At 46.4% G+C, this 27,502-nt stretch overlaps 1 protein-coding gene across 2 annotated transcripts; it reads left to right on the top strand.

Annotated features, from left to right (window-relative positions):
- The first annotated feature begins 10,696 nt into the window (after positions 1 to 10,696).
- Positions 10,697 to 23,753, top strand: LOC119389308 (tRNA wybutosine-synthesizing protein 5). Of its 2 annotated transcripts, none has more exons than XM_037656518.2 (7): positions 10,697 to 10,826; positions 12,124 to 12,278; positions 12,341 to 12,410; positions 13,614 to 13,796; positions 23,156 to 23,243; positions 23,328 to 23,444; positions 23,503 to 23,753. In XM_037656518.2, the coding sequence occupies exons 1-7, from the start codon at positions 10,749 to 10,751 to the stop codon at positions 23,748 to 23,750; spliced, it is 939 nt and encodes a 312-aa protein (XP_037512446.1). In that variant the 5' UTR covers positions 10,697 to 10,748; the 3' UTR covers positions 23,751 to 23,753. The 2 variants fall into 2 exon arrangements, with proteins under 2 accessions (XP_037512446.1, XP_037512445.1); XM_037656517.2 differs by lacking the exon at positions 10,697 to 10,826 and adding an exon at positions 11,404 to 11,605.
- Positions 23,754 to 27,502: the final 3,749 nt, after the last annotated feature.

Raw genomic sequence — 27,502 nt, 5'->3', positions numbered from 1 at the left:
CTTCTGGCTACCCGCGGGCTGCCAGAGCCAGCCAGAGCGCGCTCGTTTTTCTCGGGTTGCTCCGACCCCCCCCGCGGTGCACTTCCGGTTGGCGTTCGTTTTTCTCGGGATGGACGGTTCTGGCGACCCGCGGGGAGCCCGAGGGTCGCCAGAACCTTCCAGGACAATTTAGTCGTGGAAGCTCTCTGGAAGGTTTCGGGCTAGCAGACGCCGAAAAGAGACGATACGCGCTCGCCGCCATCTTTGTGAGGACTCGACGGATTGCTATGTGGGCGCTTGCGGACTACACCTTTGCTTGTCCTTACGCTCGGGCCGCTCGGCGCCGTTCCGCCGTGCGAGATGGCGCGATTACGAGTGGCGGCGAGCATTTGGAGCTAATGTTTATTGCTTTTCTTATGTGTCCCGTGAAGTTTCCTTCCGTGAACAACGCGGCGAACTGTCGCGTTCTAACCATTCTAACTGCGTCGTGCACATGTCCCAAAAGTTATGTACACGTTCGAACGCATGGAGACCCCTTTCGAGTTTATTTTTTCGTAGTAGTATAGGGCTGACGCGCTGGAGTTTTGAGTACTGTGGCGGAGCCTGGTGGCGTGCGCCGAAGTTGCTTGGGTAGTCAAAAATGGACGCTGACCGGCGAGTTACGCAGTTCTCAGTTGCTTTGAGCGTTTTACTTAATTTTGCGCCTAGTTTTCAGGCTCAAAAAGAGCTTAAAACGTACGCAGGAACTTGTCCGCTATGCCTGCAGAGTCTGACATGTTTAACCACACAGCGCGAGTAAACAACGGGGACACAGGAAGGGAACACACACCTGTGTCCCCGTTGTTTACTCGCGCTGTGTGGTTCATCATGCTTAACCAACACGCCCAAGTTCACTCTACTGACATGTTTGACGAGCGATCCCTGCTTCAACAAACCGTGCAGAAAGCAGGTGGTCCGGGCGACTGCTCTGAGCAGCGCGCGGTCCCGAAGCGCGGTCGCCGCCGTTATTGCGTGGCATGGGCGTCCGGAGGGGGGTGCAAGGAAGGGCAGCTGCCCCTCCCTGGAATTTCGGATAATATTTTTCTATGTGGTAGCAATGAGCTACACAGCTTGATTAGCACACTCAGGTCCCGGCCTTCTCTATTTCCAACCAATTTCGTGCGTTGCACATTATTGATTAATCTTGCCGGTGATTTCATGGCAGTGAAAGCTGTCAATGCTGGATCCCCTCCCCCCCCTTGCACCCCCCTGCAATAAGTTCTGCGGACGCCCTTGTTGCGTGGTTAATTGCCTCGAAAGCGGGGGTAAGGATCCTGATGTGCGGTTTTACTGGTTCCCCTGAAAGCCGTACGAAGTGGAGCGACGGAACCGCTGGATACGTGCCGTCCGACGCGTGAAGTGAGTACGCGAGCAAAACGTGGTTTGCAACGCAACGTGCTGATTACTTTTCGTACGGGATATGTGTATATATTCCCTGTGTGCAGTCCACACGGCACGCCGTGGCTGCCGACGGCGATCACGAGGATATGCAGCCGGCATTTCGTGGGAAACGAGAAAAACGATGCCATGAGTCACCCTGCGTATGTGCCTACAATTTTTCCGGTAGCTTACAGCCGGCTGCTTCCAGCGGCCGGCTGTAAACATTGCGCGCCGTCGCTTCTCGACCGCCACCGCACGCTGACAGAATTTGACGAATTTCCTAGAAGCAAATGTTGAAAATTACGACCGTGCATGGGGAAAAAGTGTGTTTGCGACTGAATGCGGCAGAAAACGGCACACGGCGCGAATGCGCTCATTCGGGCCGCCGACGGCTAGCCTTCGTCACTTTACCTTTCTTGATTCCGTTTCGTCGTGTAATGCAAATCATTCGGCTTTCTTAACAGCAATCTTTTCGTTTATGCACTGTCGTTAATCGCACGAGCATGCCTCGTAAAACTTAACTCGAGTTCAACGTCGTATGAGATTCGCTGCACTTGCGAGTTGCAGCGCGCCGAAATGGTTCCTTCAATCTCCTGCACGTCGTAAACATACTTGACGTTGACGAGCTTCTTGCGTTTACGCAGATTGCTTGGCCTGAAGAACTCAGCCACGCCAGAAATTCGCCGAGATCCAAAGCGCAGCACAACCGACAGCGGCGGCTCCATTGCGCATCTGACCTTAGTGCTGCATGCGGCCGCCAGTCTGACTACTCGAAACCAAAGAACTTAGCTGCGCCGCGCGGCGCACGAGCCATGCCCACACAGAAACGGCTGCTGCGCCGCACGGATGTGACGTCATGCACTTTTCCGGTTCGGCGCTTCGTTTGAATAATAGTATATGGTTTGAATAGTCGGGAGTGTCTAGCGTTATGTCTAGACGTAACAATAGAAGCTGTGAAAGTTACGTCCAGACGTAAAAATGAAAAATGTTAGTTACGTCCAGCGTGACTACAATACAAAACCGGCTTGTTAAACCCTCCGAACTGATCGGCAGCTGTGGCGTAGTTAGCTAGCGCAGCGCATGAAGGACGGGTAAGGTCGCTGGTTCGAGCCCCTTCGCAGTTTGTTTTATTTACTTTTTTTTTGGTCGCGCTACTATTGTTTTTACATTTGCGCCTCCTCATCGGCCTCCCGTCAGCCTGACTTGCTGCTGGTGGTCCTGTCCACAGGCCCTTTGATGATGACCCTCGCAGAATTGGCTATATTTATTATGATACAGTGTTTTGCGAATTAATGCTCTTAATCGGCGAGACGCAGGAGGACACGAAAAGTTCAAATGCAGCTGGCTGCACCAGTTTCTCCGGCACACGCGTCAGGAATGTTGATTTCCACGGTTTATCAAAGTTTTGATGACAAAAAGGCGGACTGCAACGTAGCCACGCCGAATATGCAACATTTTTTATGTCGCTCAACATACCGTCACCACCTGACGAGGTAACCGGCAGGCCGCTTCAAAATACTGACGTGCCAAAGTAATGCTATAGGCGATTAGCACTTGATAAACGATACCCAAGGGCAAGTGCCAACTGCATTAGCCCATCTACCTACAAAACAGCTCGTCTGCCTTGCTGAATAACACGCACGGCCTGTGACAGTACGGGAGCATTTCCGTAGCAACGGATGAGAACGGCCGTATGTTTTCTCACTTAGCAAAACAGCCTGCAATGCAGTAGCTTTGGCCTACGGAGATCACGGGCTTCGTAAGTACACTTCGCAGACGCAGTGGGGTTTCATGCATGTGCGTCCGGACATTCACACGCGAACTGTGCAAAAGCATTTATTTCATCGTCGACCTTGCCCTTCGCGACAAGCAAAACTCGGCGGCAAGGACACTTTCACCTTCCACAACAACACGCTTGGCATTGCAATCTAGAAAATGCAGTACGTCCAACAACAATAATCCACACTTCACACTGAGAAACTTTATGGTGCACACACTCTGATGAAGCTGCGGCGCGGTGGACGGCCGCGCTAGCTCCAACCTCCAGGATCAACTGGGCATCCAGCAATCCCTCCAGGCAACGACGACACAGGGTCTTCGGTCCTCCTTGGGGGCGGCCTAGGACCAGGCCACGAATTTGCCGGAGTTTTCAATAAGGTTGTTACCACCACCACACATCGCAGCTACCATCTCTGCCACCATGCCACTACTAGAATATACTGGCTAGTCTGCCGTCTCCGCTCTCCGCCGCGTCCTCTCGGTGATGCCTGCGGCGGTGGCGCTGCGCGCAATCGGAGTTCCTTGAGCAGACGCCCCGCCCGCGACTCTCGCTTACGGGTGGACTGGCGGAGCCGTTTACAACCGCGCTCTCGCGTTTGCTTACCTTTTCACATCGAAATCCTGCGGTGTTTTCTTTTATTACAGAACGTGACATTGAGTACAAATAAGTAAGGAATACCTTAGCGCTAGTTAAAGTTGCAGAAGAGCACGAAGTCTGGCGTCACACAAGTTTCCCAGTGATGACCACCATCCCTCAGTGCATCCGTCCTGCTTATCACTTCACGGGACGAAATTGAGAGCATCAGAATTTTTAACCTTTATTGGTTCCTTGACATGGATTTCGTAAGCGTCATTTAATTGCATCTTCTCAACTTTAGCAGCTTTATTCTTTGCCGCTTTACTTCTCTTTCGCTGTTCAGTGATTTCGTGAAGAAGCGGTATCTAAGTAAAATGTAGAATGTCAAGATGTACTTTTGGGCTAGTTGGTTCATAATCGCAGTAGAACAGCGCCGGCGAAAACAACAGACCAGACGAGGAGAAGGACACGTGTTACGTGTCCTCCTCGTCTGGTCTGTTGTTTTCGCCGGCGCTGTTCTACTGCGAAAATGTAGAAATTCGTGTGGCTTTTTGTGATGAAATTTGAATGTTGTTCACATCCCGGATGAGGCAAATCTGTTTTTTTTTTCAAGAAAGCGCTGAAATACACAATGCTCTTTTCATGCAGCTTACTCACGCTGAAATAAGTGGTAAAGCTATTTTCAAGTTTTGCAATAGCTGCTTTGAGAGGTCCGGAGGGGTATATCAGGCCTCCGTTATCAAAGTGCGCTGTGAAAAGGGAGGCCTGATCACTTCCCGTAGCTGTGTTTCTGTATGATGTGAGACATGTTGCGCATATCTCGCACTGTGTCTTCTGTCTTATACGCGCCACATAACCAGTAATGTAGTAAGTCAGCATATCGTGGCTTTTTTTTCCCACGTATGCAATGTGGTCTGTGCCTGACGCTAGTGCAGTCTCCGCGCCACTGAAGTCTCCACCATCGATGAGGCTGTCAACGACGTCAATTGTGGCAGGCGTGTGTGATTTTATGTCATTCCCAGATGAAAGAGAGCTGATGACTTGCGGCGAACAGTTCCCCGACTTTGGCGGTCTTGCGAGGTTATAAAATGCAAGGGCATTTATAGTAATGAGAAACCGAGCAGCAGCTGTGGGATGATTATTTGTGCCAGAAGACTGCCGAACAATTCTAAATATATGTTCCAGCTTGTCCTGTCTTAAATTTGAGGTCATCAAATATCTAAAGCCAGCAGACCTGAGGAATTCGAGCAGCTGCACTGTGCTCTCAATTTTGACACGGAGCCCTTCTGCTGTGCTCGATGAAAGGAAACCGCCAATAGTGTTGGTGACATGTGTCTCCCATTCTTTTAAATAACCCAGAAATTCTTTCAGAAACGCAGTTAGGCGAATTTGGGCAGAGGGCTTTTTTTGGCGTTCGGGAGGTCATTATAATTAACCTGTTCATATTTGTAATAAAGCTTTGAGTTGGCGCCACGGGGCCACAAGCTTTCTCGACCTTGTCGGAATACAAAAACAACCCCCTAATGACATTGTACAGGGACGAATCCTCGTCGCTTGTTGGAGGGACACTTTAGGCTCTTTTTCGGGGGTCTAAAGGGTATAAAAATAGTATTTCTATTTTTATACTTTCATGAGGACATGTGTGCTCGCTACCCGCTTGCGAAAGGGAGACCTATACCAAAGAACAACCTAAACGTGAATAGCCGAAAGGCGAAAAGCAGCGCGAGTCTGTCATGTGTGTTCTCTGTTTTGGAAATGTAACCGATTTTGAATACCTTGTACCACGATGCGAGAGAACGGTCAGCTATCTCTATACCTAAAAAAAAGCAAACGAAAGAAATAAGCAGCGAGAAACATGTGCGGTGGGCGAGCAGTCAACAAACTGACATTGAACGACACGTCTGGTTGAGTATTTCTTGTGCCGCGAATGTGTTATTCCGGCATGCAACAGTGTCATTAAAGAACGAACATATATATTTTCAGTGGAGGAGCCAAAAACCAAATACAACGCACATTATGAAAGCCAACACCCCTTTTATTTTATAATTTCGAACCTTAATTGGGGTAAGATACTCGTGGAAAAGATCCCGTCTGTTCTTCGGCTGATACACATGGTTCTGATGTGCCTTAAGCTGCTGCTGTGAATGTTTCAGCCCGTTGGAGGCGCAACTTATTTGTGGCGTCATAGCTATATAGTCTCCCAGTTGCCGCCAACCTGGACCGCAGCAAGGACAACAATAAAGTTTTGTCTGTATATATATATATATATATATATATATATATATATATATATATATATATATATATACATATTGTAGGACAGTAAATAATACCTTGAGCGAAATTGTAACCTATAGCTTATCGCTGAAAAAGAAATCTTCTCCAACATTACAACGTCTGTAATTAATATACTCACCCATTCTGAGACCTGCATTGCGTTTATTGTATCCGTAACACATCGAGAACCAACCTTTATGATTACGAGACTTAGCACACTAAATGTATCTGAAGCGTTTTTACTCTCAGAATTATTTGCTTATTAAAAACTGATCTTAGAAATGTTTGGTACCTTCGTAAGGGCAATTTAACAGCATATATATTATGATGGCAGTCTTGTGATAACAGTAACACCGTAAGAAAAAAAAATGAAAGCCAATTTTTGGCCCTTTGGTGTTGCTTCGAGTAACTGCGCGCTCTTATTGTCTGGATCCACCACTGATCTTAGTGTGATCACGGCAGTGTCCAGATAAGAGACGACGTTGAATGCAATGTTTGGTCGGTTCAAGACGTTCCAGTGTCTGCCCACACGAACAGAACGAAAACGTGGAGTTCATGCGGGAGCGCAAAATAAAAGGTAAGGCGCGATGCTCCACCGATTCCTCCTGCGCGACATGCACCGTGCAGGCGCTCCGATGGATCGCAGCGCCCCTGCGCAAGCATCCGCGGCGCGACCGCGGCCTTGCATGGGGACGGCGCGGAGACGGCAGACTAGCCAGTATATTCTAGGCATAGAGTTTAGGAAACTCTATGATTCTAGGGACCGTACCACTACTAGACCACTACCTTTCGCAGCCGCAGCGCCCATGGCGCCCCCTGTATTTAAAATGCTTGTGATATGTGCTTAATTAACAAATATAGGCTAATTGACTCGTAAAACACCTGTTTAGTAATATATTTGTAAATTTAACGTATTATACAATAATAGTTTATACATTCAAATAGCTTTAAGTAATAATTTTTAAAGTGACGTCACTTCCGTGCGGCGCAGGAGCCACTTCTGTGTGGGGCTGGCTGCTGCGCCGCGCGGCGCAGGAGACGCTGCCAAGAACTTATCGTAGGAGGCGCTTTTCAGCACCGTTTTCGCAGCGCCGCCTGGGCAGCCAGTCAGGCCTATTAGGGCTGACGCGCTGGAGTTTTGAGTACTGTGGCGGAGCCTGGTGGCGTGCGCCGAAGTTGCTTGGGTAGTAAAAAATGGACGCCGACCGGCGAGTTACGCAGTTCTCAGTTGCTTTGAGCGTTTTACTTAATTTTGCGCCTAGTTTTCAGGCTCAAAAAGTGCTTAAAACGTACGCAGGAACTTGTCCGCTATGCCTGCAGAGTCTGACATGTTTGACGAGCGATCCCTGCTTCAACAAACCGTGCCGAAAGTAGGTCGTCCGGGCGACGGTTCTGAGCAGCGCGCGGTCCCGAAGCACGGTCGCCGCCGTTATTGTTGCGTGGTTAATTGCCTCGAACATGGGGGTAAGGATCCTAATGTGCGGTTTTACTGGTTCCCCTGAAAGCCGTACGAAGTGGAGCGACGGAACCGCTGGATACGTGCCGTCCGACGCGTGAAGTGAGTACGCGAGCAAAACGTGGTTTGCAACGTAACGTGCTGATACTTTTCGTACGCGCGTGCACGCGTTTATATATGTATATATTCCCTGTGTGCAGTCCAGACGGCACGCCGTGGCTGCCGACGGCGATCACGAGGATATGCAGCCGGCATTTCGTGGGAAATGAGAAAAACGATGCCATGAGTCACCCTGCGTATCTGCCTACGATTTTTCCGGCAGTTTACAGCCGGCTGCTTCCAGCGGCCGGCTGTAAACATTGCGCGCCGTCGCTTCTCGACCGCCACCGCACGCTGACAGAATTTGACGAATTCCCTAGAAGCAAATGTTGAAAATTACGACCGTGCATGGGGAAAAAGTGTGTTTGCGACTGAATGCGGCAGAAAACGGCACACGGCGCGAATGCGCTCATTCGGGCCACCGACGGGCCTTCGTCACTGGACCTTTCTTGATTCCGTTTCGTCGTGTAATGCAAATAATTTCGGCTTTCTTAACAGCAATCTTTTCGTTTATGCACTGTCGTTAATCGCGCGAGCATGCCTCGTAAAACTTAACTCGAGTTCAACGTCGTATGAGATTCGTTGCACTTGCTAGTTGCAGCGCGCCGAAATGGTTCCTTCAATCTCCTGCACGTAGTAAACATACTTGACGTTGACGAGCTTGCGTTTACGCAGACTGCTTGGCCTGAAGAACTCAGCCACGCCAGAAATTGGCCGAGATCCAAAGCGCTGCACAACTATAGTGTTCTTTAGCACAACCGACACTTTAGCACAACCGACAGCGGCGGTTGCATTGCGCATCTGAGCTTAGTGCTGCATGCGGCCGCCAGTCTGACTACTCGAAACTACAGTGTTCTAGAAACCAAACAACTTATCGTAGGGGGCGCTTTTTAGCACCGTTTTCGCAGCGCCGCCTGGGCAGCCAGTCAGGCCTATGACGCCACAAATAAGTTGCGCCTCCAACGGGCTGAAACATTTACAGCAGCAGCTTGGCACATCAGAACCATGTGTATAAGCCGAATAAGAACAGACATATGGGATCTTTTCCACGAGTATAATTGCCACAAGGTTCAAAATTATAAAATGAAAGAGGTGTTGGCTTTCATAATGTACGTTGTATTTGGTTTTTGGCTCCTCCACTGAAAATATATAGTTTCGTTCTTTAATGACACTGTTGCATGTCGGAATAACACATTCGCGGCATAAGAAATACTCAACCAGATGTGTCGTTCAATGCCCGTTCGTCGACTGCTCGCCCACCGCACATGATCGCGCTGCTTATTTCTTTTTGCTTTTTTTTGAGGTATAGGGATAGCTGACCGTTCTCTCGCATCGTAATACAAGGCATTCAAAATCGGTTACATTTCCAAAACAGAGAACACACATGACAGAGTCACGCTGCTTTTCGCCTTTCGGCTATTCACGTTTAGGTTGTTCTTTGGTGTCTCCCTTTCGCAAGCGGGTAGCGAGCACACATGTACGTCCTCATGAAAGTATAAAAATAGAAATACTATTTTTATACGCTTTAGACCACCGAAAAAGAGCCTAAAGTATCCCTCCAACAAGCGACGAGGATTCGTCCCTGTACAATGTCATTAGGGGGTTATTATGGGGTCATTAGGGGTTATTTTTGTATTCCGACAAGGTCGAGAAAGCTTGTGGCCCCGTGGAGCCAACTCAAAGCTTTATTAAAAATATGAACAGGTTAATTAGAATAATGACCTCCCGAACGCCAAAAAAAGCCCTCTAACCAAATTCGCCTAACTGTGCATTTCTGAAAGAATTTCTGCGTTATTTAAAAGAATGGGATATGACACATGCCACTAACACAATTGACGGTTTCCTTTCATCGAGCACAGCAGAAGGGCTCCGTGTCACAATTGAGAGCACAGTGCAGCTGCTCGAGTTCCTCAGGTATGCTGGTTTTAGATATTTGATGACCTCAAATTTAAGGACAAGCTGGAAAATATGTTTGGAATTGTTCGGCAGTCTTCTGGCACAAATGATCATCCCACTGCTGCTCAGTTTTTGATTACTATAAATGCCCTGGCATTTTATAACCTCGCAAGACCACCGAAGTCGGGGAACTGTTCGCCGCAAGCAATCAGCTCTCTTTTATCTGGGAATATGACAAAGTCACAAACGCCTGCCACAATTGACGTCGTTGACAGCCTCATTGATGGTGGAGACTTCAGTGGCGCGGAGACTGCACTAGCGTCAGGCACAGACCACAGTGCATACGTGGGAAAAAAAAAAGCCACGATATGCTGACTTACTACATTACTGGTTATGTGGCGCGTAAGACACTAAAGAAGACACTGTGCGAGACTTGTGCAACATGTCTCACATCAGATAGAAACACAGCTACGGGGAGTGATCAGGCCTCCCTATTCACAGCGCACTTTGATAACGGAGGCCTGATATACCCCTCCGGACTATTCAAAGCAGCTATTGCAAAACTTGAAAATAGTTCTACCACTTATTTCAGCGTGATGTAAGCTGCATGAAAAGAGCATTGTGGATTTCAGCGCTTCCTTGAAAAAAACAGATTTGCCTCATCTGGGTTGTGAACAACATTCAAATTTCATCACAAAAAGCCTCATGAAGTTCTACATTTTACTTAGATTCCGCTTCTTCACGAAATCACTGAACAGCGAAAGAGAAGTAAAGCGGCAAAGAATGAAGCAGCTAAAGTTGAGAAGATGCAATTAAATGACGCTGACGAAACCCATGTCAAGGAACCAATAAAAATTAAAAATTCTGATGCTTTCAATTCTGTCTCGTGAAGTGATAAGCACGACGGATGTAAGGGATGGTGGTCATCACTGGGAAACTTGTGTGACGCCAGACTTCGTGCTCTTCTGCAACATTAACTAGGGCTAAGGTATTCCTTACTTATTTGTACTCAGTGTCACGTTCTGTAATAAAAGCAAACACCGCAGGCCTTCGATGTGAAACGGTAAGCAAACGCGAGAGCGCGTTTGTAAACGGCTCCGCCAGCCCACCCGTAAGCGAGAGTCGCGGGCGGGGCGTCTGCTCAAGGAACTCCGATTGCGCGCAGCGCCACCGCCGCAGGCATCCCCGAGAGGCCGCGGCGGAGAGCGGAAACGGCACAGGGACCGTACGAACAGCGACAAATGACAGCGAGCACGCGGAGTGGAGATGCCTGCTGCTGCAAAAACCGTATCATGCTATGATGACGTTGATGAAGAGACTTTCCGCTCGGAGATATTTCCTAGGGTATGTTTGTGCATTCATTTTTCGCTATGAACGAACGGAGGTAGTGCTGTGGCGACTGGTGGCGACACGTCTCGAACATCGATGTCGTTAAATATCTGCTGCCATGCGTACTTTCGAGCAGTTGTAACGCTCAGACGAGCAGCTTCCTGGGCGATTTGACCCATCATTCGATTCACTGGTTTGACGCTTACGTTGTGTCGGTTGAGGGTGCTCCCCCGAACCTATCACGAGGCTGCGCGCGACCTCACTCCACAGGAACACTCCCGCTACTCACAACTTTTCCACTCCGTCACCCCACCCCAAGTTGAAGAGGACGCGAGTCGTTGCGCTTACAGAGCGGCAGGGGCGAAGCGAGAAAGTTTTTTCGGGGGGGGGGGGGGGGAGGGGGGGGGCACCTCCTTTATCAGAAGTGGAGATCGGGCAGGCATATGTGATCGAGTGTCATTTTGAGCTCTGTATGCCATGGCAAAAAGAAATTTCGCGGCGGGGGGGGGGGGGGGGGGGGCGGTGCGGGCTTGTTAGTTCATCAGGGGGGGGGGGGGGGGCACCGGGTCTACGCCACTGCAGAGCGGCACATGTCCGCGTCTGGCCTTTCTGCATGAAGTGTGCCCCGCCTGCCCGTCCTGCGGGCACATGCCCTGGGAGTGCCACAAGTTGAGCAGGGAGCAAATCCTGGCATGCCCGGGTCTAGCCCTGCCGGTCCCGACATGGGACTGGCCGGTTGCGCGACGGGTTCCCGTCCTCTTCAACACTGTCGAGCACTTCCCGCCGAATCAGAAGTAAGGTTCCCTTCTTTCTTTGAGGGGCAGGACGCAGACAAATATTTGTGTAATACGGAGATAAGCTTTCTTCGGCTTAGGCTGCGGTTACGTTATGCTTCACACATTCATTATTGTCATTGCACAATGCAAAGTACTTACATACTTCCCGCGATCTGCTGCCTTTCCGTGAGGGCGAAATTGAAAACTGTGTTTTATAATTTAGTCTGAATCCATACACTCTTCAAAAAGCCCGTAGGGCAATAAGCCACCGCAAATCGAGAATGTGTTTTCCATGTAATACTAATAACCAGTGCTGTGGTTCATCATTAACGTCGGGTTTTAGTTGTACTACTTTATTTCACTGCGCAGTCGTGCTGTATGCTGCCCATTTATTGAGCAGCTACAAGGGATGCACTCTTCCTCATCATATAGCAGCTCATTTCTTGGCACCCCACTGTTATTGCCCACAAAAGCTGCTTTTATGAGAGAGGCATCCTGGTTGGGTTTAATCCAGTGAACCATAATTGATACTGCAGAGGGAGCCAGCAGTGTTGAGAGGAGTGTCTGTTGGTCCTTGCACACTGCTGTGGGACAAGGAGTACTTGTGCACGCGAGGGGGCAAGCGTGATGTCAAGGTGCACGTATCACCACACAGGCACATGGACTTCATCCAAAAGAATTTTTTCTACAGGTAATTTTTTTTTCATTGTCTGTTAATATGAGGAATTTATTTTAATGCATGTCTATGTGCAGAACACTGCCATTTTGTGAACTTGTGGAGCGAGCATCCAATTCCAAGAATACCAACTTCTTCATAAATGAGGTGAGCACAGCATTAAAAAGCAGTGAAGCGTCATAGGACTGGAGGCCAGAGCTGACTAGCAAGGATTCATTAATGCAGCTGTTAATCAATATAGCGAGGTGCAGCATAACTCTTTTCTTATGTTTTTCCTCTGTGTTTGAGCACAAGTATGTTGTTGGTGCCAATAGAAATTAATGCCATGTTAGTTTTAGAAAACTGTGAATGTCAAAAGAATTAGCACTTGGCAATGGTGCAAACACAGTTAAGTTGGAGGGCATTAGTGACATGTAGATTAGATTCTTGTCCAGTTACGTGTGAATGATGTATATTAGGCATATGTATACTTATTCTGGGAGTCTGATTAATTTTTAGGAGTGCCAGCTGCATTTCCGTTGTTCCTGAATTGTGTGCCTCTTTTCTGTGGCAATTATTTTTACATTATTCTCTGTTTGAAGGACATGACCGAAAAGGATTGTTGCAAGCACAGAGCTGGGGGGAGGGGGAAGTGCATTGCTTGGAGCTCTTCATTTTAAGACCACCTGTGGCATCATTTCTGAACTGCAAGTTGCTTGCCAGTCATCTATAAATTATCTTCTGTACACAACATGTGTGAGGCCTTGTGCAAAATGCACTTTGGAATCCTAATCAGGAGAACTTAATTGGAAAACATACAAAACTGTGTTATCAGTGATTATCGTCAACACTGTAGTGGTAACAAATTTACGACTACCTCCGCTAAGCCACTGTAGGGTAATGCCTGTGAGTCAACTTTCACAATATTTTATTACACGAGTGCACCGGCACCACCTTGTTACTGCTGCTATGACTCTCTCAACAGATGCCAGCGTTGTGGTTTGACAGTTAAAGAACTCGCATCTGAAACCTGTTCACTAAAACACTGTTTTTTCTTGCGAGCAATTTCAGTTTACTTTGTGAAGATGTTGTGAATTCTGAATTGAATTCTGCTGTGTTCTACAACTTGATTTCATGCACATGTGAATGAAAAACGTGTTGTAATTTTTGTTGTTGTTTTCTTCTTGTTTCGATGTAGTAGATCTGCATCACCAATCTTCAAAATATGCTGTGCTTTTGTAGACAGTGTTCTTATTGCAGTGATCAGAGCAGCCCTTGAATGTCTGCCATATTACTATGTATGTGCCAGAGAGATAAATTTCATGTAATTATTGCAGTGAAAATTCACCTTTGTGTTTTTTTTTTTACCAGGCAGAGTTCTATTACTTAAGAACACTTGGGAGTGACTCGAGAAGAGAGCCGGCCAACATTGGTGCACAGTTTCCAGAGCTTGCCAAAGACGTCACATTGCCAAAGTGGTTTCCGGACGAAGCCTTTTTCTCCAGTGTTCTTCGAATTGCATCCCCACAGCTCTCCTTGTGGACTCATTATGACGTACGTTTACTGTCATCACTTGTAGCCTCCTCAGACTTGGCTTGAGCAGCAGCACTTGTGGCTTTTGTGTGAGGTCAGACATTCGTGTCACTGTAATATGCATGCTAGGCTGCCACTACACACACCCTAATTCCATAATGACTTCTCAGGTTTCGACTGAATCCTTTCTGGTAATATATAAGGGCTGGTGACATTCTATGCATCTCTCTATGACCCAGTTGATCTCTCCATGGCCCATTTGATCATTTGGGTAACTGAAGTCTAAAGTGTTTCTAATTCTACTAGCTATTACCTTTGTAAATATAACTCTGAGCCAATGAACAGTAAGCTGATCGGCCTGTAATTCTTCAAGTCCTTTCCTGTGGGTTAAGATGCTGTTAACATTCTTCCAAGATTTCGATGCGCATGATTCATTGCGTATACAGGGTAGCCAGTTTTTCTAGAACAATCTGTCTGCCGTCCTTCAACGGATGTGCTGATCTTTTTCTCCAAGGCTTCCTCTGCCTCTGGGCTACTGCTTCTTCCATTGTGTTCCTGGTTGCCTCAGCTACTCCTTGGCTACTGTCGTTAGCATTGAGGCACTGTTGCATGTCGGGGCATTTGACTTCTGCTGATTTCAAGTACAAGACTATAGATTTATTAGGATCAAGACTATAGGCGCTGCGCAAACTGCCGACAGCGCTGCCTGTCGCCACAGCTCAGGCGGGCTCAGGGCGAGCATCCTGTGAGCGTCAAGGTGGGTGCTGTAGTTTCTGTTACAGTTGCGTTTTCCGTCGTAATTTAACGTTGCTGTCAGCCTTCAGCAATGCCCAGAAACAACTCCTGCATAGTTGGCTGCTCGAACACGTACAAAAGCTCTCCAGGGACGCACTTCCGCAAGTTTCTGGTGCTGCTTCATGAGCAAGAGCGACAGCGGCGGTGCATTGCCGCTGTTCGACACAGAAGGTAAGTAATCGCGCTTTGTTTACGGCAGTGTTAGAACGATTACCGCGTTTTTACTTCTCCGTTTATGTCGCTACGCCTTTAGTGAACGTTACCATGTTTGCAGTTGGTCGCCTCTTCTACATTCTGGAAGCTACAATGCAAATGAGGTTCAGTAGCGTACGGATTTGGGCTGGTTGGTGCATGACTTCACGTAGAAAACAGCGCTACGAGACGGGACAAAGAAAGGGCACAAACACGGCGCTGACTATCAACCAAATGTGCTTTTATTCCACCAGTCCGCATATTTATACATCACCATGACTAACGAAAGCATAACAAAAAACCAGAAAAAACCGGTCAGCCTGCGCAAAGGCAAGAAAATTTTAACTCGACAGAAATGCTATCTCCTTCGGAAGCTGACCGGTTTTTTCTGGTTTTTTGTTATGCTTTCGTTAGTCATGGTGATGTATAAATATGCGGACTGGTGGAATAAAAGCACATTTGGTTGATAGTCAGCGCCGTGTTTGTGCCCTTTCTTTGTCCCGTCTCGTAGCGCTGTTTTCTACGTGAACAAATGAGGTTGTTGTTACTCATGAGGCGCGATGCCTCACTTCAAAAAAAAAACAAAAACAAAACAAAACGAATGATGCAAAGCGCGGAGCCAGACAATGCGGAGTAAAGCCATGAAGCAGTAATTGCGCTTAGACGCTTTAAAGAAAGGACTCCGTGTTAAAAAAATTCGGCAGATCCCGCGTACCGTGGGAGTCGATGTTATGCGAAGCATGCGGCGGGTAGGTTACTGTGGCGTAACTTTTTTTTACTGAGCGACACATTACAAAATGATGCCAAAGATTTGTATAAATTTTATAAGCACACATATATATGTTGAAGAGCCGCATATGTGTTACATAACCAGTTGTTTATGGTTGGGTAACGCTGCCAATGGCAACGTGGGTATTACCAACACCGAAAGCGGTAAGCTGATATGTAGTGCTTCTATGTGCACAGAGCACGCACGCACGTTTCACGAACCTGTGTGCACGTGTGCAAGAAGTTCTTGACAGTTCTTGAACAAGCGCATCATCACCGTGATCAGTGAGCACCAGCAGCTGGTGATGACTTGTTATAGGATCCAGTCGTGATCGTGGTGACGAGGGGTCCATGTGTAGTGAAGTATGTCGTACAGTAGAGGTGTTGGAATTCGTGGATGCCTCGGTCATTTCGTCGACAAATCGTCTGTCGACAGAGCCAGCGACATGTCGGAACCTGAAGCCACCCTTCACGTTGGTGAGCATAGGCGTGCGCAAGGTTCGCCTTCAGGGGGGGGGGGAAGGTTTGTTGCAGCCCCCCCTCCCATTTATGTCATTGTATGGCGCTGACATTGCCCCCCCTCCCTATTATCTCAATGTGGGGGGCTGACTTTGCACCCCCCCTCTTAGGTGAATAAGGAGGGCGGCCGCCCCCCCTGCCCCCCCCCCTGTGCGCACGCCCATGTTGGTGAGGTATAGGCCGTCGAGGCTGCTAGGCCTGGATAGTGCTACGTAGACCAACATCAGTGGATGGTGTTTGTCGTATTCGTAGACTACCTGGGCGTATGTTGCCTACGTAGCCTAGTCTACAAAGCGGCTGTGAATCAATCTGGCATCATCCTCGGTCAGCATGAGGCCATCGCCCAGCCTCGTAAGAAATGAAGAGGAGACTGCGTCGTTCTGGTGGACGAAGTGCACATTACGCTGCGGTGATGTGGATATCATATGTAACTTTTGTTAATGCATTCCTCCAGGGTCGAGCAATGCTTCAATATAGCTTGCTGAATCATAGGAATACAAACGTAATGTTTATTAGACTGCTATAAAAGCGGAGCCAACACTGGAACTACAGACGTTAATCTGATATGACGCCTGTATCGTAGGAGTAGACGTCGTAGGAGTATCATGTAGTGTTCATTGCTTTTTTGTAAAATTAGATAGCCAGCACCACAACCACAATTGGCGTTGCACCGATATTACGCCTGCGTAGGCTGTTTTTCCAAACCAGTTTATAGACCTGGCGTGGCTCAGTGGTAGAATACCTGATTGCCACACAGAATGCTTGGGTTCGATTCCTGCTGGGATCCTAATTTTCACTCTTTCCAATCGTTGAGTCAACGCTGCCGATATTGGTTTTCCTTAATGCTCTAGCATTTAAGTTACCAATGTCTCTTCTCGCCGTTCCTGGGTAGATATAAACTGTCAATCACCTGTGGCGCATACCCGTACACCGCGGCCCGTGGTAAACGAGTATGTGCCACACGTGTCTAGTGGAAAGGGTTTGACGACGTACACGACAGGATTTTACCGTTATTCATGTCATGACCCGGCAATCATATTCGTCAAATCATCTTACCCTCTCATGCAAATTTTGGGCTACACCAAGTTAAGGAGGCGATCATGAGAGCACCCAGACGTAGGCGGCTAGATAGATAGATAGATAGATACATAGATAGATAGATACGTAGATAGAAACGCTCAAAGTGCCAGAGGTTCGCTAAGAAATGCTTCGCATTTAAAAGCAGGTAACAGTGCCTTCAGAAAAGCGTCGGTTAAATCACACACATTCTGCACGGAATCGGCTGCACACTCAACCTATTGATCGCACTGGCATGCGATCTATGGTGCAGAATGTTCGCTGTGCACTCGCCTGAGTTATCGTGGCTTTACAACCTGGCACCTGTGAGCATTGAAGGCTTCGGGCAGGACATTAAGCCTCATTTTGAATGCCTCTTAACATGACTTAATGATACTGGGAAATGTCTGAACTTTAAGCCCTGATGTCTTCCACTAATGCACATACACTTTACACAAGTTGTATAATGCGTGAGGTCAATTCTAAAAGCTTCAGTTTTTTTTATTAAATGCGAAGCATTTCTTAGCGAACCTCAGGCACTTTGGCCGTTTCTATCTACGTATCTATCTATCTATCTATCTATCTATCTATCTATCTATCTATCTATCTATCTATCTATCTATCTATCTATCTATCTATCTATCTATCTATCTATCTATCTATCTATCTATCTATCTATCTATCTATCTATCTATCTATCTATCTATCTATCTATCTATCTATCTATCTATCTATCTAGCTATCTATCTATCTAGCCGCCTACGTCTGGGCGCTCTCCTGGTCGCCTCCATAACTTGTACCAAAATTGGCATAGCAGGGGATCAGTGTATGACGAAGACGATTCACTGGTCGTGACATGAATAACGCAAAATACCTGCCGCATACGTCATGAAACCCTTTCTCTCAGTCACGTGTGGTACATACCCGTATACCAGAGTTCATGTTATGCGGGTATGTGCCACAGGTCATGCAGAGTCTCAACCAACACAGTAACCGCGAACACACATATTGAAGTGCAAGGAAAGTGATAATAATAATTGTCGGGGTTTTATGCCCCAAAATCACGATATGATTATGAGAGACGCCGTAGCGAAGAGCTCCGGAAATTTTGGCCATCAGGTATTCTTTAACATGTACCGAGATCGCACAGTACACGGGCATCTAGCATTTTGCCTCCATCGAAATGCGACCGCCGCGGCCGGGATCGAACCCGCGACCTTCGGGTCAGCAGCCGAGCACCGTAACCACTGCACCACCGCGGCAGACGCAAGGAAAGTCTGGAAGCTGAAGACAGAACACCCCTGGAAGACGCTCAACTACCATCCACTCGTCCACGTGGTCAGCAACGTGGACTACGTGGATTACATATAAACCGGGGTCAATGCTTCATACTATGAATCTGCTGAGAGAACCAGGCCTATCATCATTACCGGTGAATTCAACATTGATTTATCAAGACCCAACGAAGCTTGGTCCTTATACTGCGTGAAAGACGGCTTGGATGTGGACAGGGCATCAAAAAATCTCTCTGCCACGTCCACGACAAGAGCCATCATACATCGTTTCATCGTAAGAGGCATCCAGGATTTCCACCAACTGCACTATACCTCGCACTTCACTATACTTACACTCCTCATAGCCGTGATCACGAACGGATCCGATTAAGAAGTCAGGTCCAGCTGCTGGTGCTCACCGATCATGTTGATGATGACCTTGTTCAAGAACCGTCCAGAACCCCTTCCACATATACACACGGGCTCGTGAAAGGCGCATGCGTTCTCCGTCATAACGGACAAGTGCAAGCATAACAAGTGTAACTGTGACTATAACGTACGTGCAGTGCACCTGCGCGTGCCACTCGGCTGTGTATATATCTAGGGAAACTTTCCTGAATGAAGCTTAGTTGTGAGTAACGCGTGTCTTGTGCATCTGTGTTCCTTCTTTGTCCTGTTCGGATTCGCGCTATCCACCATTGAAGAATATAAGCACTACATATCAGCTTACGGTGTCTGGTGTTGGTAACAGCCATGTTGCTGTTGGCATCGTTACGCAACTGTTAACAACTGGTTATATATTACATATGCGACTCTTGAACATATGAGTGTGCGTATACCACTTCGACATTTCTCTAGCGTCACTCCGTAATGTTTCTCTCAATGTGAAATATTACGCCACAATCACCATTCTGCGCATGCTTCGCATAACATCGATTTCCATGGTACGTGGGATCTGCCGCATTTTCTTGCTAGAGGTGCTAGCTACTGCTTTTTTTTTTGCATGAAACTGGTGTATATATGTTCATGTTGCTTCATTGTAGTTTTGTATCGCCTCTGAAAATGATTGCAATGAAGCACGTGGTTTACAACCAGTATTTATGACCACTCTTTGCATTTGCTTTCAAACTGTGAATATTGCAAGTATGTACTTTAACTAATTGCTTGCTTCTTCTACTTTAGAGAGAATGGGAGCCCCTGGGAGCCTACAAAGAACACCAGGATCTGCAGCCAGCATTTTCTGAATGGTGAAAGATCAGTTGATCCAATAAAACCAACTGACGTAATTATTGTCGGAGTCCTATATGTGCTATTTTTCTCAAGTTTATAGAGCTGCTTTGGAAGTTTTACCAACGCTGACATTTCAGGTCGCTGCACCTGTACAGACCACTCAATGGTGCTGCAGCGCTCCCACAAAATGCGCTAAAAACACACGGCATGTAAACGAAGCTAGTGTGCCCATAGAACACGATGGCTCACGTGTAAACAAATGAAGCCATTAGCGGTTGGGGCGGTATAAAGAAAGTGGCGTGTTTACAATGAGCTCTACTACATAGGGAAGCTTGTTGATGCTCGTCTGTGCATGGCCTCCGATATTGCGTGGCTTATCTCGGAGGCCATAGTCTGTGGCAAACACTTGGCGCGTATGGTGACACTGTCGTCCCATAAAGCTGTCAAATCTGACGCATGTTCACTATTGTAAGGTGAAGTTCCTTTGCGCACACTGTGACTGCAGAAGTAATTATTCGGGATGTGCACATCACTCATGCTTGCAGTGAGAGTGGCCGTCTCCAGCACGAAGCCCGCCTGCGGTTCCAACGGCCACCGCTACGCGGCTTTCGGTGGCACCCCTACAGGCGCTGCGCACCGCCTATTTGCCGTTAGATCGGGCTGTATGTGGCAGCACCGTCGCCGCGTTTGTGTGGGTAGGCGGTTGGCGGCGCGTATAAAAATGTACACAGCGGCGCTTCGCCATAGGTGGTTTGAGTTGATTGTCGGCGAATAAAGCGCGTTGACTGCAGCCTAATGGTGGTGTATAGTCCCTCCATTGTCACATTCATGCACGAAATCGGCCTAGCGTTCCTATTGCGTGTCAGAGAAGCGCAATCTGCCAATCAATGGGGTACTTGCCTTCGGTCATATTCGTGTCTTGCCCTGTGCTCGATGTTTTTTCTTGCTTTATTTGCACGTGTTTAAATTGTGTTTTGCCTATGCCACAGTATAAATAGTGTTGCACGACTGAGTGAATTAAGTAATAACTTCTTGCTCTAGCGGCTACAAATCAAGAGAGGCTGTATTTCTGCATAATTAGATGAAGTAGAACTTTGTGCACTCTGCTTTTCTGTTTGCATGAATACGCGTGCTACTATAGAAATGCATGGCTTTAGGTCTTTTCTACCGCTAACCGGCCTCTGTAGATGCTAGTTCATGCTTTGCGGTATCGTAAGGATTTCCATATCGTCAACATTTTATGAGATGGTGTCGCTAAAATTTTGCATTCACACCTCGGCATTTAGTATTTTTTTCATTTAGGACGACGCCAAATGTGCTATGTGATGTGCTTGAACGACAAAGTGGTACCCTCATTGAAATGATTTTGGCAAGTGGATGGTACGATAGTTAGACATAGCGCCATACCGACACTTGCATGCAATGATTTATTAGAGTGCATACAAGTCTCGTAAAGCGAAATGCTTATGTATATCGTGTAGATATACTTACAAGCATTTGATACTGTGCTAGCACAACGGAACAACCTGTAACCTGAGGACGTGCATGCGAACACGGCGAACACGGTGCGAACACATGCGAACACGGTATGGCTAGCAGACGACGTAAGGAGCCATCCACACCACGGAGTTTCGTCCGCTCGCCGCTAGGTGCCGACTCTGCTTGATCTCGCGGCCAATAGTTCTGTTGCAAGAGCTCTGCATTTTGATAATCACATTTTATTGATGCAATATTCTGTTTAATTGCTTGTGTCGGAAAAATGACTAACAAAGTTATTTCCAATCTCTGACTGCCATTATTTTTCTCTTATTGGGTGGAATAATACTTTGTGCGTCTGAGAGTATTTTCTCTGTGCTCCTGAGAGTATTTTTCTCTATGAGATCTGCAATGAGTGGAAATATTTATCTAGTGCTTCATAAGAGCTCCATATTAATTATTCAGGTCTTTGAGTGTAAAATTCAACTTGCTTCTCTGATGTACTTCATGATTTTGAAAAGTGTGGGTGTAGGCCAGTTGTAAACCACAAGCAACACAGAAAGAAACAACACGTGCTGTCTCTTTCTGTGTTCTCTGTGGTTTTGCGGTTACTTTTCCCAGTCATTACTTCAGGATGTAGAATTAGCTGCTCCAAGGGGCCACCAGATGCAAAATCACCTGCTCCAATGTGCTCCGAAATGAATATTCTACTGCTCCGAAAATTGCTCTGAATCAGCACATCTCTTCAGCAGCACTGTAATGTGAGGTAGCTCTACACCATAGCTTTGGCTGCATAGCGACAAAATGCAAGAAGTACTACTTTAAAGGTTTAAAAGCAGCAGCAAGGATTGGGAGCTCAACCCCAGATAATTTAATTTAGTTTGTTCTGCTCGTGAATGTTTAAGCACTTCAGTAATAAAAGATATGTGTTTGCATCCCATTACTGTGCATCTCAAATGTTTAATCAGGCATGTTGTGAAGAAAGGTATAGTAGAAAGCAATGCATTGCCGCGTGCATAGCACTGTCATTTGCGCCATGTGGCCACCTCATCTTTGCTGCTGTTGCGGGAGAGGAGGACAACAAAGCTATCAAAGTTAGTGATGGTATCAGCTTGCAGCTTTAGATTTGAATTACTGTTATCTTAGCATAATGGCAGTGTATAATTTGTCAGGATACTTGACAGTGAAATGACTGTATACCTCAATATAACAATCATCAGTGCATGTGTTCATTTGAGGCATGGAGTGCAGAATACTGTACAGTTAAAGCTCGATCCAACGAAACCCGATCTAACGAAGAAATTTACATTCCCCAGCAGGTACCCATAGCATTCAATGTTGTCATCAACTCAAATTAACGAAGCTGTGATGTCACTAAACCCAATTTAATGAAGTTTTTCAAAAAATAAATCAGTAAAAATGCAATGATTTCCTTCTAAATATGACGCGGGGCGTGCGCTGTAACACTATCACATTAAAACATCTATGCGCCCTATTCATGACCTTAGTCTTATTTTCATGAGACTGCATGAAACAATGGACTTGACAGTTGGTAGCGCTTTTATGTACCAAATCGCACTGGGGCAGTGGTGGCTTTCGTAATTGAGTGGTTTATGCAACAGATGACAGTGATTGTCTGCTCGCAACTTTCTTGCATTGCCTGCTTTCACAATAACTGCATTCCGTCTTTACCTCACCTCTCTTGCCCGGACACTCTATGTCCGGGCTGCCCTCGTGGACTTTTCACACGCGCAGGCTTATGACAAATAAAATGCAGTGGTAGCTTTTGGGTGTCACTACGTTACAATTTTAGATGTCAACGCAATGAAGAATCCCTTTCTCGATTTTATCAACTTCCAATTTAATGAAATCATTCAAGCACATTCATCACTTTGTTAAATTGTGTTTCAACTGTAACAGATTGAGCTGCTTGGAATGGTGCCCTAGTCACAGTGTGGGTCTATTGACAGCCAAACATACCTGTCTGCACATGCTAGTTTAACATATTATACACGCATCTACAATTTAGCCTGTATTGCAATGAGAGAAGATTCTTCTTTCTTTTTGCAGGTGATGGACAATTTCCTCATACAAGTTAAAGGCAAAAAGAAGGCTGTACTGTTCCATCCAAATGACTTTGAGTACCTTTACATACAAGGTAAGTGGCATGAGTTGAGACAGTCTATTTTCATTGTGAAGTCTATATCATGCCAAAATGTTATACTCTGGATTTTCATCCTAGATGACAAATCTCTTGTTTTGGACGTAGAGTGTCCGGACTTGGAAAATTTTCCCAAGTTTCAAAAAGCTACCCGATACGAAGCTATGCTCGCTTCTGGCGACATATTATTCATCCCAGGTAAACTTCAGCCATTGTAATTAAGCTCATGTCATTATTTGTGCCACTCTCATTACAGCATTGTGGTTTCATAACATGACTGCTCTGGATTTTGGAATTGCTGTAAATGTATTCTGGAGGAACCTGGATGCGAGTTTGTATGACAAGAAGGATCCCTATGGGAACAAGGACTTGATTCCTGCTTGCAACGCTCTCACTTCGGTGGATAAAGCAATGAAACAGCTGCAGCTCCTTCCATTTGATTGCCAGCAGTTCTACGCACTGAAAATGATTTCACATATTAAAGAACGCTTTGGTCTATCTTGACAATTTGAGAACAGTTGAGTCATACGCCTTGCATGTATGTGGAGTTTTTTCCACTTCTCTTTTAAAGAGGCCACGTTATGAGCCACCCAGTGCATACACAATAACACTAGCTAATGAAAACAATAATGGTATAAGTAGGGCTCTGTGTTTTTGGAGTTTATTTTTCTTGCAATTCGGAGGGTGTCTTTCGCAGATTATTTTTTGGGAGCAAATTCGATGGGAGGGTTATCGGAGTTTATTTCACGTAAATCTTTAATTCTCCAAAATTCGGTGTTTAATTTATTTTAAGTTGTTGCAATTTTAATTATTAATTTTATTTCCAATGAAAGTGCGTTGCATCGTTGCTGATAATCCTGTTTCTCCATCCTTTCATTTTTTCTCACTTTCTGTTTGTTTACCCTGTTAACAAGGCCATTGATGTGCACTGCTGTAAACTTGCCACAGTGTACTTTTGGGGAGCAGGAGCCAGTCAAGCTGCTTCTCAGCTTTTTCTCCCAGCCTCCTTCGTCTTATTGATGAAAAATAGAGGACCTATTATAATTATTCTCAGTACTCCGAAATCTTAGATGAAATGCTATCTGAACACGAAAACATGCGACCACACCAAGTGTATTTTAGATGTCTAGAAGGTTTGAACACACAAACACATATACATGCAAGCACAAATAATTTAATACAAAACACCTACGTTTGTCCGTATTACAACCTTAAAGCTTGTTGTAATAGACACAAGCATAATTTACGAGGTTGCTGCCGCTGATGGAGGTGCGCTCCTTTCGATTGATGATTATCAGCTTTGAAAATGCCCTTTTAAAATCGGAGTTTATCAGATAAATCCAAACTGGTCAAAAAATTTTCCCGGCCAGTGTTTATGGAATTTTTTCAGATTTATCCGAAAACACTGAGCCCTAGTTATAAGTAATGCAGAATGTGCAGACGTATTGAACACCGCCTTCGCACGTGTATTTACTAATGATCATGCCATGCCTCTACCCCTATTACGATCTACGCGTGTTGCCAGTGGACCACCAATGCCTGACATTGTATTTTCCATTGATGGCATAATATTTCACGTAGAACATCTGAAGGTCACATCATCTGCTGGTTTTGATGAAATTAATTCAAAGTTTTTACGAAATACTAAGAACATTTCTGCTGCTTACTTGTGTCTTTTGTATTTCCACTCCCTTTCAACAGGTCACTTACCCGATGACTGGAAAGTAGGAAAGGTCGTTCCTGTCCATAAATTTTGCAGTAAGCAGTCACCATTAAGTTACCGTCCAATCTCGTTAACAAGTACACCATGTAAAATCATCGAGTGTGTCATTTATTCGAAAATCATGACCTTCCTGGACACAAACCATATTTTTATTTCTTCACAGCATGGTTTAGACTAATCAACAAACTGACACCATCTTTTCAGATTTCGCGAAAACATTTGATAAAGTGTCTCATCAGCTTCTTTTTAAATTTTCTGGCTTAAACATTAACGTTAGTGTTCTTAATTGGATTGCTGCCTTTCTGAGAAACTGCTCGCAATCAATTTCTGTTAGAGTGCGTTTCTAACCCTCATCCAGTAACGTCTGGTGTTCCCCAGGGTTATTAAGCCCTCTATTGTTCCTCATATACATTAACGACTTGCCTTTACACGCTCCATGTCACATTTGTATGCTCGCCGACGATTGTGTCATTTATCGTAGTATTACTAATTCATCTGAGCAGCAAACACTTCAACATGATCTTAACTCTATTCAAGCATGGTGTGACCAGTGGCTCATGGCACTTAAGCCAACTAAATGCAAATCATTATCTTTCTCGCGTCGTCATAACCCTTTAACCTTTCCTTACACAGCCGGTAACGTTGACTTAGAGTCGAATCCTATAAGTACCTTGGTGTAACATTGTCACATGATCCAACATGGGATGTGCATGTCACTAACATAATAGTGGGTGCCATCACTCGTATTTCTAAAATGACATTTACATCATGCTCCGAAACAATTAAAACTGCTAGGCTACTAATCTCTTATCAGACCAAAGCTTGAGTATGCCGCTGCCATTGAGAGCCAGGCTGCCTCAGTAATAGTAATAATATCTGGGGTTTAACGCAGCTGCCAGGTTTGCGAAAGTGGCAAATATGGCAGCTGCGAGAAAATCCGTGTGCGGCATAGACTATGATGTGCGGATTGTTGCTGTTTGAAGTACTGAATTTTCTAGTTTGCGATGGCAAAACGTGGTGTTGTTGAAGGTGAGAGTGTCCTTGCAGCCGAGTACCTCATTTTGCTTGTCCCGAAGGGCAAGGTCGACAATGAAATAAATGTTGTTGCACAGTTCGTGTGAACGTCTAGATGCACAAGAAATCCCAGTGCGGCTGCCAAGTGTTTTCACTAGGCCTGTGCCAATGCTCCTACACTGCAGGCTTTTCTCAAAGTGCGAACACGTATCGACCGTTATCATCCGTAGCTAGGTAAATCATGCTGTGTTGTCACCGGCCGTGTTATTCTGCAAGGCAGACAAACTGTTCGGCACTGTTTTGTAGGTAGGAGGGCTAACGCAGTCGGCTGTTGCCATTGGGCATCGTTTATCAAGTGCTGATAGTCTAGAGTACAGTGTAGCCAAGAGCATCACGGCGACACGTCAGTATTTTGAAGTGACTTAGGCTGCCGATTACTTTGTGAGGCGGTGACGGTACACTGAGCGACACAGCATATTCGGCGTGGCTACAAGAGGCGAAGAGAAACAGCGGCTGCTAGCTGCTAAAAAAATGATGGCAGGATAACTTGTCCACCATTATTTGTTATGGCTATCATCTGCCAGTCATCACTCTGAACACACACGTAATGCGATAGCGCCAGCTGGAGCAAAATTCTAGCGCTACGGTGACGCCGGCCGAAAGCACAAGTTCGCCCAGCGATAGTCAAAGCATGTTGACGTTCGACTGTATGCCATGCTAGTCTATACCATACCACGAGCCCAGGGACTTAGTTCTGAGACCACGTCTGTTGCAGTCTGTCTCTCTGTCATCAGAGCCTTGACAAACCATGCAAATCAACATTCTTGACGCGGATGCTGGAGAAACCGATGCAGCCAGCTGCATCTGAATTTTGCGTGTCCTCCTGCGTCTCGCCGAAAAGTGCATTGATTCTTAACACAGCGCATCATAGTAAATAGAGTCAATTCTGCGAGGGTCATCAAACAACCAGTATCAAAGGGCCTGTAGACAGGACCACCAGCAGCGCAGCTGCAGCAAGTCCGGCTGACGGGAGGCCCATTGGAAGGCAGGCATACTCGCTTGCTGTTTCGGCGAATTCATGGCATATTTAAACGACGCACCTAGCCGGAAAATGCATGACGTCACTTCCGTGCAGTGCAGGAGTCGTTGCTGTGTGGGAGCGAGAGTAGAGTGTACTAAAGCCCCTCCATCGCGTCTACTGCCGCTTTTTTAAGTACCGCCATCTATTGTTCGACGACGACGCCCACTTCCGGTTCCGGAGCTTCCGGAAGGAAGTTCTTGAGCCACTTCCTTCCGCTTTTTCCTTCCATCTTGTTTCTGCGCACGCATGTGCACACGCGAGAAAGCTCATATTTACTTCTCCGTTTCGCAAGTGTTGTTGTTTTGAGGTTCGTCGTAAACTGCCTGCCGCCGAGCGAGTTTTCGCTCGGTGTTTCTGCGTCGCGAGGGCATTGGCGGGCATTAGGCGGGCATGGTACGGTCCCTAGAATATACTGGCTAGTCTGCCGTCTCCGCGCCG

Source organism: Rhipicephalus sanguineus, chromosome 4 (assembly GCF_013339695.2).
Source record: "Rhipicephalus sanguineus isolate Rsan-2018 chromosome 4, BIME_Rsan_1.4, whole genome shotgun sequence".
Lineage (NCBI taxonomy): Eukaryota > Metazoa > Arthropoda > Arachnida > Ixodida > Ixodidae > Rhipicephalus > Rhipicephalus sanguineus.
Note: the sequence above shows the minus strand (reverse complement) of the source record. Positions and strands in the feature narration are given on the sequence as shown.